The sequence below is a fragment of the Talaromyces atroroseus genome, assembly GCF_001907595.1.
Source record: "Talaromyces atroroseus strain IBT 11181 chromosome Unknown scaffold_1, whole genome shotgun sequence".
NCBI classification, from domain to species: Eukaryota; Fungi; Ascomycota; class Eurotiomycetes; order Eurotiales; family Trichocomaceae; genus Talaromyces; species Talaromyces atroroseus.
Window position 1 is genome coordinate 1,075,429 of NW_017971433.1, and position 14,197 is coordinate 1,089,625.

General features: G+C 47.2%; 6 protein-coding genes across 6 annotated transcripts; 4 read left to right on the plus strand and 2 right to left on the minus strand.

Annotated features, from left to right (window-relative positions):
• Positions 1-17: 17 nt before the first annotated feature.
• Positions 18-1,763, minus strand: UA08_01457 (hypothetical protein; the record flags this gene model as incomplete). The annotated part of the gene is made up of 1 exon (XM_020261123.1): positions 18-1,763. The coding sequence occupies one exon, from the start codon at positions 1,761-1,763 to the stop codon at positions 18-20; it is 1,746 nt and encodes a 581-aa protein (XP_020123393.1).
• Positions 1,764-2,010: 247 nt separating this feature from the next.
• UA08_01458 (Peptidyl-prolyl cis-trans isomerase-like 1) lies at positions 2,011-2,608 on the plus strand (the record flags this gene model as incomplete). The annotated part of the gene is made up of 3 exons (XM_020261124.1): positions 2,011-2,043; positions 2,091-2,132; positions 2,195-2,608. The coding sequence occupies 3 exons, from the start codon at positions 2,011-2,013 to the stop codon at positions 2,606-2,608; spliced, it is 489 nt and encodes a 162-aa protein (XP_020123390.1).
• An 899-nt stretch (positions 2,609-3,507) lies between these two features.
• On the plus strand, positions 3,508-5,429 carry UA08_01459 (hypothetical protein; the record flags this gene model as incomplete). The annotated part of the gene is made up of 4 exons (XM_020261126.1): positions 3,508-3,581; positions 3,635-3,753; positions 3,818-4,849; positions 5,077-5,429. 4 exons carry the CDS (start codon positions 3,508-3,510, stop codon positions 5,427-5,429), a joined length of 1,578 nt encoding a protein of 525 aa, XP_020123389.1.
• A 1,609-nt stretch (positions 5,430-7,038) lies between these two features.
• Positions 7,039-8,628, plus strand: UA08_01460 (hypothetical protein; the record flags this gene model as incomplete). The annotated part of the gene is made up of 1 exon (XM_020261127.1): positions 7,039-8,628. One exon carries the CDS (start codon positions 7,039-7,041, stop codon positions 8,626-8,628), a length of 1,590 nt encoding a protein of 529 aa, XP_020122918.1.
• A 1,270-nt stretch (positions 8,629-9,898) lies between these two features.
• Positions 9,899-12,732, plus strand: UA08_01461 (hypothetical protein; the record flags this gene model as incomplete). The annotated part of the gene is made up of 5 exons (XM_020261128.1): positions 9,899-10,750; positions 10,924-11,105; positions 11,169-11,470; positions 11,550-11,770; positions 11,851-12,732. 5 exons carry the CDS (start codon positions 9,899-9,901, stop codon positions 12,730-12,732), a joined length of 2,439 nt encoding a protein of 812 aa, XP_020122919.1.
• A 388-nt stretch (positions 12,733-13,120) lies between these two features.
• On the minus strand, positions 13,121-14,039 carry UA08_01462 (hypothetical protein; the record flags this gene model as incomplete). The annotated part of the gene is made up of 4 exons (XM_020261129.1): positions 13,121-13,227; positions 13,303-13,468; positions 13,680-13,789; positions 13,871-14,039. 4 exons carry the CDS (start codon positions 14,037-14,039, stop codon positions 13,121-13,123), a joined length of 552 nt encoding a protein of 183 aa, XP_020122920.1.
• Between the last annotated feature and the right edge of the window lie 158 nt (positions 14,040-14,197).

The window sequence follows — 14,197 nt, forward strand, 5'->3', positions numbered from 1 at the left end:
AGAAGATATGTCAATACTCATGACTTTGCCTGAGGCACTGAGATGGACAGCGAAAATATGTACTTTTCATCCTCTTTTGTTGCCTTTGTTGAAGCCAGCTCACCAGCAGACTCGTTCTTCTCTTTGGATGAACTTTCAGTAGGTGGCTCCTTCTTCATCTCATTATCGTCTTTATTAATTTCGACTGTTGTATCAAACGGAGCATTCACATCACCCGCCCAGATACGCGCGAATAAACCGCGTTTATTGGCTACTTCGTTTTTATCCTTCTCTTGATTGCTCCCACTTTTCGCTCCAGAGTCCTCGTCCTCAATCATATCGGAGAATGAGTACATGGAATCAAGTTCCCCTCTAAAATAAGCAGTACTCCACAGCGATATGAGAACGCCAGGGACGAGATAGAGTAGTGCGGGTTGAGCATGATTCGAAAATTGCATTGCAATCAAAGTAGCGACCATGCCGCCAACATATCCAATAACACTAGCAAAGAAATATGGTTTAGGAAATGCCTGTGCATCTAGATATGAAGGCTCTGGTGATACAGACTTCGAGCGCGTCCAAAATCGCTCGCCCCATTTACCTGTAGCCCGTTTGTAAACAGGCTTCTGGTTTTCCTCTGCAGAAGAATTATTTTTCGAGTTCTGAATGCTTTTGTACTTGTAGTACAGAAAGAGATCAAATCTCAAGGCAAGGCCAATCATCATACCGGGGACCACAATGTCACCCAATCCCAACATAGCGAGAGACAGTTCACTTGAGTCTTCGCCCGGGCTGGCTGGACGGGGGAATACCATCTTTATGGGAACATCGAGCTTAGTTGCCACCGTCACCATCAATGGGGTGAAGAACACGAAGTAAATGTCATATAGAAACAGTGATGCCAGGATCAAAGACCCAGTTGTAAAAGTTGAAGGCGATATGACTTGCAATGAGCCATAGCAGAAGCTAAAACCTAAGACGTTTGTCAACCACCATGGCTTGGCAAAAAAGGCGAAGTATGCCACGGCAACCAAGGCAGCGAAGACCCCAGAGACATCTAGCATATCGAAGCGAGTTTTGACCTTCGCAAGTGAGAGCAAATCGGCGCGCAGTTGCAGTCTCTGATACACCAGTGCGCGGATTTCCCATAACAGATCTAGGATCGTATTGGGCAATGGGACGGTTCCAAGAAAGCCAGGTAGTGGGGACTTTCGTTCAAGAGTGGTTGTAGTCGTAGCCTCAGTCTGCGGATTGCGTTTTTTCTGAACAACTGTGCAGTTTCGTTTTTTCTGATCAACTTTCCACTGATAACCGCCAGAACTGTATGTTGATGGGAAGAAAAATGAACGCATGACTTTCAACCCATCTCTGAACAGAGCTGCGGCAAAGAACAGGCCCATCTGAGAGAAGTAAAAGCTCAGAATTTTGTTAAGGACTTGGGGATCCTTCAGCCATTTTATGATCATGTAAAGGCCGCCTAACGTCAATCCTGCCATCAATGGGAACATGAGCGCATCAGAGGGCTCCAATCCTTCCATCTTATGCCCTTTATCCTTTGATTCTTCTTCTTCTTCGTCGTCGTCCTCTGCGTCTGATTCAGCTTTAGATCTTTTTTTCGCCTTTGCTGCTGATGATGGACGGGATAACGAAGCGTGGGCTCCAGTGTATATGGGTACGATTGCGGATACTATGAGGTGAGCATAGGTAGGCAGAAGAGGCCGCATGGCCTGGAATTGTTCCAGAATCGGCTCGAGCAGACTAAGCAGGGAATTGGTGTCGGCCATGGCAGCTGATAAGCAGTCGCGCATAACACGCGCGGTGAGAAAGATATTCCAGAATGTCCTTTTATTGAAGTCAAATGTCGTTGGCAGTATGGCAGTTGGTGCCAAGTTTACGGTTTGCGGAGCTCTGAGAAATTGTCCCGCCCGCAAGGAAAGCACCAACTTCCGCTGCGGTCAACAACCAACCATACACGCATTCATTCATCGCATTATACACCACGCTATCATATCTCACCAGCTAAACGCAGCAATGGCTACCGCAGTTGCAATCGACACGACCATGGTTCGTATGATTCATTTCGATTCGGAACTGTGACTAACGCATAGCAGGGTTCTTTCGTGGTAGAACTCTACAATGATCATGCTCCCAAGGTTTGCCTGACAAAATACTGCTTGCCCGCGAACGTATGCTAAAGATTTTGCTTCTTCCACAGACCTGCAAGAACTTTGCGGCTCTGGCTCAGAGGAAGTACTATGATGGCGTCATATTCCACCGCATCATTCCGAATTTTATGATCCAAGGAGGCGATCCCACGGGTACCGGACGAGGGGGCAGTTCAATCTACGGCGAGAAGTTTGAGGACGAAATAAACACCTCGTTGAAGCACACTGGAGCCGGAATCCTGAGTATGGCCAACAGCGGACCGAACACAAACGGAAGCCAATTTTTCATCACTTTGGCTCCCACGCCTTGGCTAGATGGAAAGCATACAATATTCGGACGGGTCAGAAGTGGAATGAGAGTCATTCAGCGCATGGGACTAGTCAAAACAGATGCCGAAGACCGGCCTCAGGATACAGTCAAAATTATCAGGGCATACTTAGTCGAGGAAGGCGGCGAGGATTGAATCGGCCACACAGGCGAGGAGACAGAAGGACAGAAAGAAGACGGCTGCGGGAACAAGTTTCTGACAGATTCATTTGTTGCGGCAAGTGATATTCTGAGCAAGGCCAGATCTCCCAGTATTATACACATACTGAACACGTCTCAGAGAACGATGCCCACCCGCTTCGACGGGGGACTTGGAAACGTCTCCAGGTGGACTACCAAGCGCGCGCTTTCATTTGATTTGTTGTCATCCTGAGAGCATCGCTCGGGATAGATAATGTGCAGGAATATATGTACGCAGGTATAGGGCGAAAGAATGTATAGCTACATCGTGCAGTCATGTATCACCACAAACGAACTGTTCCTATCATTTTGTAAATCCAGGGCAGCAGATACAGGGTGATAGATTATGTCTGCCACTCTTAAGATACACCAGTGAAGGCATACCGAGAATAGACGTGCTGCTACAGAGTATCAATTGCAGTGTGTCTGCGCAGAGCGCAAGAGTGGTGTGCTAGAAGAAGACGCATTTTTCTCGCGGGAAGAAAAGCTTTAAAAAAGTGCACAAATTGGCAAGCTAACTTTCCTTGTACTAGCTGTATTTTCGATACACTGTAAATTGAATATGAGCGCCTTGTTCTATGTGCCCAGTCAATCTGGTAGATTATACACGTAATGAAATAACCGGCGTGTTACCGACAGACCAAATCACGTGCTCTGTTAGCCTCGCACATGACGGAAGTTGCGGGCTCCTTTTTTTTTCCTTCTTGATTCATTCAAGCTATCGCTCCGCAAGTGGAATTCTCTTTTCCTCGGGCGGACGTACATTCTGCAATGAAATACTACTAAGGAGCTGGGATGTTCTCTATGCAACATACTATTCCAATTTATAATCTGCTGTCGGGCCAATCCTGAGACATGGAATCCTTAGCAGATACCCAATGGGACGTGACCATATCCGGGACGGGGCTTGCGCAGTCGCTTTTGGCATTGTGAGCTTGGACCTCTGAGTTCAATTCGATTTTTTCACTAAAGTCGATCTTAGAGCTCTATCCCGGTCAGGTAAGAAAGTTCTTCACGTGGACAAGAACTCATACTATGGCGGTCCTGCGGCTGCGTTCAGCATCCAGGAAGCACAGGAATGGGTAGACTCGTTACAGAAAGGTCCGTACGCCGAGGTTCTCCCGATATTCTGTTGAGATTGGTTCTAACTAGTGATTCGTAACAGAGCCTGGACGAGAGCCATTTGAAGATGTCTCCATCTACTCTCCTGCAGATGCAGCAGACGGAGGAAAGAAGTTGTCCTCTTCCAGAGCTTACTCACTTTCTCTGTCACCACAACTTGTCTATACTCGCTCCAAGTTGCTACCCACACTTGTGTCTTCCAAAGTTTACAGGCAGCTCGAGTTTCAAGCCATCGGCAGTTGGTGGATCTACGGAAACTCGCCAGCTGCTGCTGAAGATGGCAGTCCAGCGAACGATCAACTTCGACGAGTGCCGAGCAGTCGTGAAGATATTTTCGCCGATGACAAGATCAGTATGAAGGCAAAGAGGATGTTGATCCGTTTTCTCCGAACCATCAACCAGCCGCAGCAGACCGGTGAGGACCTTGAGCAGCCGCACACCGTGGAAGAAGATGATTCAGACATGCCTCTTTCAGAGTATTTGAATGCAAAATTTAATGCCCCGCCAGAACTTCACGACGCTATACACTCGCTATCCTTGTGTCAACAGGCTCCGCATCAAACACGTGCAAATGTTGCATTGCCTCGTATTCGACGACATCTAGGCTCGTTGGGCGTGTTTGGGCCTGGCTTTGCAAGCTTACTCGCTAAGTGGGGTGGTGGTGCAGAAATCGTCCAAGTGGGCTGCCGTGCCCTGGCTGTAGGCGGCGGCGTCTACGTTTTAGGGCAAGGTGTACAGTCTATCGACACGTCTAAAGCCGAAGATGAGAGCTGCTATCTCTTGACATTGTCAAGCGGAGAACGAATACGCAGCAAATATGTTGTTGGGTCTCTTTGGGATTTGCCAGCTGAAGCAGGCCATCCTCCAATAGCAACGGACAAGGTCTCCCGCTCGATATCTCTCATCTCTTCGCCCCTACAAAGCCTCTTCCCCGTAACTGCGGAAGGGGGACCAGTCCCTGCAGGAGCGGTAGTACTCGTTCCTAGCGAGACTCTTTCTAGTGTTACCGCAGATGTTGCACCAATATACTTACTAGTTCACTCTAGTGAGACGGGAGAATGCCCAGATGGACAATGTAAGTTGACAACAGTCTCATGTTACTTTCACCAATTGAGAAATACTATTCAAGCTCTTGTATGATGATCATATTTTAAAACTTATCTACATTGTCTGAACGACATTGACGCAACTTTTATCAACAACCTGATCAAGAGCTTTTTTTTCTCTATTCTCTCTTCTTGCTCTCATCTTGCTTTGGCAATTGAAGTTTTACCTTGCTAACAACGGTGGGATTTTTCTTAGGCGTCATCTATGGCAACGTCTCAATACCTGGTAAGGAAGGCCAGCATATTCTAGAAATAGCAATCGAGTATCTGCTTGCATCGCTCACGAATGCGAACGACAAGCCGACTGTTTTGTGGTCCTTGCGCTTTACTCAAGTCGGGGTTCTAGAAACCTCGGGTAGCCCTACTGGTATCTGTAAAAGTACGAAGTCTGACGATATTTTATTTTTCTCGCCGTCTAGTCTTGACCTCGCCTTTGACGATCGTATTGTAGAAGGTGTGAGGGAGGGCTGGAAAGCTATTCTGGGTGAAGAAGCACACGATGACATGTTTATGAATTTTGAGGATAGAGAGGCATACGATGACGACTGATCGAGGATATGGATAGCATTTTGTACATACCTCTGAGCCGGGGTATATGGCAACAAGGCCAATCATGCATCTGAGACGTATTCGTTTAAATTATAGATGATAATCGGTTTCAGGAATAAATAAATTTTGAATACGACCGGGATAGCTATAACCCATGACATCTATAGGATGTAAGTATTAACAGTATCAGCTCTCCTTACTCAACCCGCAGAATTCTCAACCGATGACATTGACATCTACTATCAATTCATCCAACATTCGTGGGACCATAGGCAGTGCATGATGTACAATGTATCTGTCGGTACCTATTGATATACTACATGCATGTGGCCGAAATTAGAACGACGTCCGACTTCGCACAGACATTTTTGCCAGCTTCGGCCCTTTGGTAGCAGGGAGTTTATTTTTATTTTTTTTTTCTTTGATTACTATGGAGTACTACGTAGTTAGTTACTTGTTTCTACAATGATAGTCGTGAGATGCAAATACATTTGTCGATTGATCTACAGCGAAGGGGGAAAGGAATAAATAAGTCTTACTCGAGGCAAAGTAAAATTGCACAGGATTCGCGGATGTATGTACTTGATACGCATCTGGACACGAGGTTTCTGATAAGAACGCCGGATGCACTCGTGTGGCGTGTGTAGAATCTTCATAGAGTCGTGCTGCATGCGGACAAGACAATGGCAGCCTCAGGCAACGCATGTCTCAGTGCGTGTCACGTGCGGTAATTACCGTACAGACGTTACGGTGTCTAACAAGTTACAAGTTACAACAGTAATAATTTAGTATACATTTTAGTACGAATGACAATCATCTATCCACCGCTCTGCCGCTCAGTGGACCCTACAGTATACACTGGCAGACATGTGCAACTTGTCGACGATGTACATTATGGGGGAACCCGTGCTAGCATTAGTATAATGACTCGGATTATGGCGACAGACAATGGCGTATTGTGAGCAGCTCGCCAGCGTATTAACTTTGAAGTAATAATCTCAGATCTGTATGTAACCAAGTCGCTGCCTGAGGTGGCCGCCGATCTGGGCGACGGGCCGTCCTTAATAATAATTCCAACCAGTCCATGCTAAGAAGCTAAGAAGTCGATTACGCACACCCCCCCCTATTCAATCGATATCTCCTTTTCTGCACGCCATTCAATCGCTGTGGTCTTCTTGTCTCGTCCTTGTGCTGCGACTGCTGTTCTGTTTGTTCTGTTCTACCTACGACTCCGCCGAGTGCCTGAGGCCTCCTCGTCTGGCATTGCCGCTTACGTTGCACTAGCAAAAGCGCAACCAACGAAAGTCTAAAGAAAACCTTCGCTCGCTTACACGCTCTCTCTTTCTCTCGTCTCTGTCCAGCACGCAAATTCGGGCTTCACTCCGCTGTGTTTTGTTCGAGCAACGCCGGGTTGGGTGATTGGGTCGGTCCACTTTCTTCTTGAGCGGGAGAGAGACCAGCCAGCCCTTTCTTAGCAACGCTTTTCTCTGGGAACCTCATCTCCTCCTTCCCTCGCCCTCTGCCCGCAACAACCTCTCCCTTCCATTCTCCCCCGCCGCGCCTCTTGATGACTTCGCTGAAGTCATCATACACTGCTGGTCCGGTCAAAATGCCTCTTTTCAGGCTGAAGACGCTTTTTCCCCTCGTCGCCATCCTCTCTATCGGCTTTTTCTTCTGGTGCGTCGACAGATACGACCGCGCCGCCTTGTCGGGTCTCAAACGCCCCATTGAACATCTGCAGAACACTGCCAACTCGATTACAAACAAAGTCCCCCAGGCTTCAGTTCCACAGCCTCCAAGCCATGGCACCTTCGGCAACTGCGAGTTCAATACCGCCTCCGCGCCACCCCTGCCGTTCAGCGAATGGCTCACCCGCAAGAACTTCACCCGCGCCTTCATCCGCCCGACTCGTGTTGGCGCTCAAACCCAATTCCGCTCCCTAGAGGACATCGACACCCCCGTCCTACCTCCTTTCCGCGCGCTGGAGCGCGGCCTGGTCCTCTCGCCAGAGAACGAAGACCAAACTATCCCCTGCCCAACCGTTGCCAATGTCAAAGTCGCCGCCGATCATGATGTCGAGGAAACTTCGAAGCTGCTGTTTGGCCTTGCCACTACTGTCGACCGCCTGGATCGTCTGCTGCCGTCTTTGCTGTACTCCTTCGCTGGCTCCAAGGCCAGTCTTCTCGTCCTGGTGCCGGAATCGGACGACGACCTCTCATCCCAAGAAGCATATTTCCGCTCCCGCGGACTGGACATCACCCTCGAGTCTTCCCCACTGGAATTCACCGCTCGTTATTTCGGACTGGTCGAAGCATTTTCCTATCATATCAAAACGAAGCGACCTCACACCGAATGGGTAGCCTTCATTGACGATGACACCTTCTTCCCCTCGCTCCCCACAGTTGCAGTTCAGCTGAAGCAAGCCGATCCGTCGAAGAAACACTATATTGGCTCTCTGTCTGAAGCTAGCTGGCAGGTAGATACTTGGGGCCATATGGCCTTTGGTGGCGCCGGTGTATTCATTTCGAAGCCGCTGTTGGACATACTCATGGAGAATTACGACGAATGTCAGTCTTGGGGCGAACAACCAGGTGACCAAAAGCTAGGTCAGTGTGTCGAACGCTTCAGCAATACTCCTCTCACGCTTTGGCCCTCGCTACATCAAATGGACTTGACTGGAGCACCTGATGGTATTTTCGAGTCCGGTCTACCCATCGACTCCCTTCACCATTGGAGCAGCTGGTATACAAAGGATGTCGTCAAGATGGCCGCCGTGTCTGCTGCTGCCGGGAAAAGGTCGCTTCTACGCCGCTGGGTTTTCGACCAACAGGAGTTTATCGATGAGGTTACTGGTGAATCCTACCGGACCTTTTGGGTGCTTACGAACGGCTACTCGATTGTCAGGTACACGCTCCTGCCGGGCACCAACAATGATGCTATCAACTTTGATCATACCGAGAAGACTTGGGAAGAAGATATGAATGGGTTCACACAGCGCTTTGGTCCCATGCGGTCAAGGGACCAGGAAGGTGTGGTCAAGGAACGTTATTTGTTGAAAGATGCTACCATCATTGGAAATAATGTTCACCAGATTTATACGAGAGAAGAGGAGACGAGTCACAGCATGATTGAAGTGGTCTGGCTCGGTTCTGAGATCAACGGCGGCGCTGGTACTGGGGACTCACGAAACAATCACTAAATATACGACACTGAACATTTTTCCGGATATACTATTCTTGCACATTATTTAGTTGAGTGAAGCTTCTCCGCCCTTTTGCTGGCCTACTTGCCTGCCCACTCGGTACCTATTTATCTGTCTATCTACCTACCTATTCTCCACCCACCAGGCTCCTCGGCGGCGTATGAATAGACCTCCTCAACGTGTGATCTTACTCTTACCTCTTCTTTATTGTCCTATTACTTATTGTCGTCCTCATTTTCATGGCGTTACACAACTTGTCGGCTTGCACTCTTGAATCAACGGCGCGATACTGAGACCTGACAATCGTGATGATATTTTCTATCTCTTTTCTCCCATTTCAATTTCCTCGTCGGAAAAATGCTGAAGGGGCACGCTTTTCTTCTTCTTCTTCTTCTTCTTCTTCATCATCATCTTCTTTCTCTTATCTTTCTCGTCTTATTTTTATAGCCCTTCCGAACCCTTCCAAAGTTTGTTATGGACAATTGGTAATTTTGGGTCGCGAGAGTCTTGCTATATACTCCATAAAGCGGTGTATTATTTTTGGTCTATTTCGTTTTTCCTTCTTATTTTTTTTTCTTTATCTCCTGTGATGACCAAGCATTGAGATCATATGTATAAATAGTTTTGTTGAGACCAGTTATGAAGAAAGCCTGGAGGATTCGGACCTGATTATTTGGACTTTGGAGGAGTCTTTCTTGTCCTGAGGCAGACAAGGATGGCCACCTTTTGTATTGGTGCAGCGACACATTATATCACTGAGTGATAATGATTGTCTATATGCTGTCGCTCCTTCCCTTACTTCGCTGTCATACTTGTTTGCTCTCTTTCTTGTTATACTTAGATGCCATGTTGATTCCCAATAGATATAGATACGCGCATACAACAGTGAACATCTCTTTCACGTGACTTCGTGAACTAGCCAAGTTTTACGTTCCGTTCTGAGTCAGCATTTAGTCATCAAGAAGTTGGTCAAGAGACCGAAAAGGAGGAATTGCTAAGTGCTAATCGTGAGGTGTATAGGATTGCCACCAAAAGAAAGGGAGAAGAAGGGATTATAGAATTTACTACTCGAAACTACCCAGCATGGAGTTCAGTAACAACGACTTCTTTTCTTGCCGACGTTGAGGGGAGCTTCCCGGTCATTATCCCAACAGCCGCTTGGAGCTCAATTGATTCAGCCATTCCAGAAGAGCATTATTGAACTAATGAACAGAGGAATCAAAAGAAACAAAGCAAGCCAAAAGAAAAAGAAAAAGGACTCATAGATATGGCTGACGACCTTTCAGCCGAGGCAGCCCCCAAATGGAGAATATCCAAGGCTTGCCAGGAATGTCGCCGCAGGAAAATTCGCTGCGATGGGGGCGAGCCCTGCCAGCACTGCAAGCAGCGAAACTCAGAATGCGAGTATCGTGGGTTTGTGCGACAGCGCAAACGGAAGCATGAATTGGTATCCAAACATGAAGACGCAGCGGCTAACACCGAAGATGAGAGAGGTGGCCCTGGTGCTGAGTCGTCTTCTGCGCGCTATGGCACAACTCTCCCCGTGCATCGTAAGGATCCAGGCCTGAATTCAGGGCTCAGTGACGGAGCTACCGCCGCCACAGGCAATAAAAGGAGCAGCGGCAGCAGCAAAAATGGGCTCATGGACTACAGCGTGGCTGCAACACATGTCGCCTCGCCGTCGTGTATCATTCAGCTGTACTATGGGCCGACATCCAATTTCTCCCTTATGCAGTTGATGTACCGACAGTTGGTCGAAGGGCTTGGTGACGGACACAGCGATCCATCCTTGTCCCGCAGAGATGAAGTCGAAGAAGTCGGAGCCGGCTTGGATTTATTCAGTCATCGTCGTCTGTTTTTCGGTGACCTGGCTGGGAATCAGGATATGTCATTGTCTGAGATGACGGGATCCTCTTCCCTATTCTTCCTACATCCGTCTACGGCTTCTAAGTATCTAGAGCGGTACTTGTCGACCATCTACTACCTCATGCCTTGGCAGCCTAAGGAACGTTACCGACAAAAGGTGAACGCGTTGTATCAGAATGGTCAAGATGATATGCATCTAAACTCTCCAGAAGCGACGATTATTCTTCTCATCCTAGCTTGCGGCGCTGCCATGGTAGGGGATATCGAGCGAGGGGAATTCCTATTCAGGAAAGCCAAAGCAAATGCAGTAGGGTTTGATGAACTCGTGAATTTGCAAGCCATCCAAGTTCCCCTTTTGATGATAAGTGCCTTCTTTCTTTCTTTCTTTTTCTTTCTTGAGATTAATTCCCAAAACTGACTTGTTAGATATACGCCCATTACCAATCCGAGAAAGCCAGGCCCAACTCTGCTTTTCTATGTCTTGGGACCGCAGTCCGAAAGGCTATAGCGGCTGGACTGCACAAAAATACGCGGTTTCAACTGGAGCAGGCAACAGAAGATGCTGAGGAGAAGAGAATCACCTTCTGGAGTCTCTTTTTCTACGAAACGTGAGTTAAATCTACGCTCTCTTCTCTGTGTGGCGTGAAAAATGTTCTCATAGCCTGTTTCAGCTGGTTATGCTTCGGCCTTGGCCGTCCAATTACCATACCGGCCCACGAAATCACCATCCCAGACCCCCGAGAACAGCCGATGTTACTTGCTATTGTGGAATTGGCGCGCATCATGGCTCGATCAGCGCGGAGTATGTACGGCAAAAACCACGAGTCTCTGCTTCTTGTGTGGAAGAATGCAAGAGAAATCCGCAAAGATCTCCAGTCCTTCGCACGGCGCGTGCGTGGCGTGTTGAATTTTGGTTTTGACGCCTCTCCAAAGCCTGGAGAAGTTGGTGTTTGCCAGATAATACTTTTGTTATGTAGGAATATCCCTATTCCCCTTTTTAATTATTCGTTTGGCTCTGAAAAAAACGATCAATAAGCTGATTACGGAAGTAGTATATCACAATCTGATGCTTCTCACGTTTCGACCTTTTCTCGTCTTCAGAGCAAGATGGCGACGAGACAATATCATGAAATCAGATGAAGCCACTCTTAGCACCGGGCTAAAAAGCACTACGCCTTCGTGGCTCGACGAAGCGTGTGAATGCTGCTTAGAGGCTGCGCGATGCATAATTCGCAATCTCTCGGAAGCCTGTGAAATCAACAATCAAGTCCGCGTAAGTACCTGCTCGTCTTCTTTTCTGTTCTTCGTTTCTTGTTTCTTCTAACGCATCCGTCCGGTCATGGCTGCATGTAGGAAATAAACTACCATGGCTTCTTTCTTGAAAGTGCCTGCTTCACTCTTGCCTTCGACATGATGAATGCGACGCCGCAAGACGCCGCAAATCATCTTCCGTGGGTACGATCTGGTTTAAGGTGTCTGGCCAGTATGCTGCGGAACGACCAGTACCAGGGGCAAATTTCCATGACAATGCGTGCTATTCGGCAAATGCTCATAGCGGTGTTTCCAGAATTGTCGGTCGCTATGGGTCCTGATCTGCTCTCTGGAGACAATAGCCATCTTGAAAGTAACCTCTATACCAAAGAAGCAAGGGATAGTGATAACCGACAGGATTTCGATGGCATCGGCGGCTCGAGCGGGTACGGTTATGGCTTGATGGGAGCCGAAAATTCGATATCAAAGACCAAAATCAGTGGCGAACCGACGAATCTTTCGAGGCCATCAGCCACTAATATTAAGAATACCTCTCACGACACTCAACAGCAGCAACCGTCATTTAACCAATTGTACGGTTCGCCAATCGATTTCAACAGCAATCCATCAGCTTTCTTCAGCTCGCTCGGACAAAACCTCAACGCAACGCCTATGAGCAACTCGGACGCCACCAACCCCAATAGCAATAGCAACCTCGAAAACGAAATAGTCGACTTCACACAGGCGGATGTTACGAACTGGAAGGATTTTGATTTTTCAACTATGGATCTCGAGGCATTTATGTCTATAGATCCGAATGTTGATGGTATCGGAAACCCATTTTCTGCTGCTAATAACAGCAGCAGCAGCAACAACAACAATAACAATAATCATAACCATAATCCCTATTTCCCTCAGCTGGGACCTGGGGTTCATGGCTGGAGTGGAAATGATGTGGGAATGGGTTTTGGGTCTACACGATGATGATTCTTCTTCTTCCCATTTCTTCTTGTCTTGTTTGACTTTTGGTGTTATTTCTTCGACCTTTTAATTCGTTTATTCTTATACCCGCGAATTCATATAGAAATGACTGGCTCAATGGTTCATGGCTTAACGGCTTGATGAATAGGATAGCTGGGTATATAGATACCTGCTTGTATCCACTGGTTTATTTTGTTTAAAGTAGAAAGGAACCAAATTATATCCGGCAGTCCTATGACCAACTCGTATTGTCCGTTTGCAATGCTTCCAGAGAAATATGAATAATGAACTACAACAGAATTTGCCTGTTAAGATATGTTTTGAAACTCAAGTATCCAGCCTTGAGTAGTCACTAGTCATATCCACAACATCAACACACCAAGAACCCGGTTTAGAAGGCTCTTAGCCCCATCTTGGCGTCAATCAAATGATATCGTTCTTTTTCCTTGCGATCCTTCAACACGACAGCCACACAAATGAGAAGAATCATATCGATCGCTGGTGATTTCAGTGATTTGAAGAGTTAGTTGTTTCGTAGACCTGCTACGTACTGAAGGGAAAATGGCCACATACCAACAATACCAAAGACAGCAGTGAAAATCGTATCTAAAGTCATATTCACAAAATTCGAGAATGGGCCGACGCACCCTTCCGTTTCTGATGCGATTAAAGCCGTGCTGCAAGTCGCATCGGTAACGAAGGCTGGAGAAGAACTGTTGTAATAACCACAGCAGTCGAACTATGCATGTCGATTAGTCATTGTCAAATTGTTTTCTCTAAGCACAAAAGAAGTGCGGTATTTACAAAAGGGCAGAGGATCGTACTCTTTGTTGTAACAAACTTTGCACTTTTGTTGCTTGTTGGCCCCAGACCGTATTCAATTCGGAGCGAGTTCGTAGGGTTTCAATCCAGATGATCAACCCAACAACCAGGGTGAATATACCACATACAATAACCATCCACCCCTGCAGCTTTAGCCACAACCGACTGTCGCGCATGATCATACTGGGAATAGCAAGAGCTAAAGTAGCAAAGACAATTATAGCATTAACCAGTCCGACTGTATAGCAAAACACAGTGTTAGCAGAATGACCTTTTTCCTCTGCTCACGCCTTCTTTCTTTAGGCCATTTTGGACTCACCCCTAAAGGGTACCATTTGAAGGAGAAGAATCTCTGGTGCGCTTTCTAGCGTCGGAGTCGAATTCACCATGTGGCTGAATAGTATGGATCCCACCAACAGCAGGACACCGCCGCCCGCAAAGAGGAAGTTTGCACCGATGTAGGTTAGAAATACCTTGTCCACTTTCATGCTTGATAATGGATGATAAATCAATTGCAACAAGAGTGTCCGTTGACCTGTCGCGAGCAAGCGTGGATATATTTATATATGTCGAACGAAGGGTTGTAATAGTTTTCTGAAGATCTTCCTGTATGCTGGCGCACTGAGGTTGATAATCGGGCAAATGC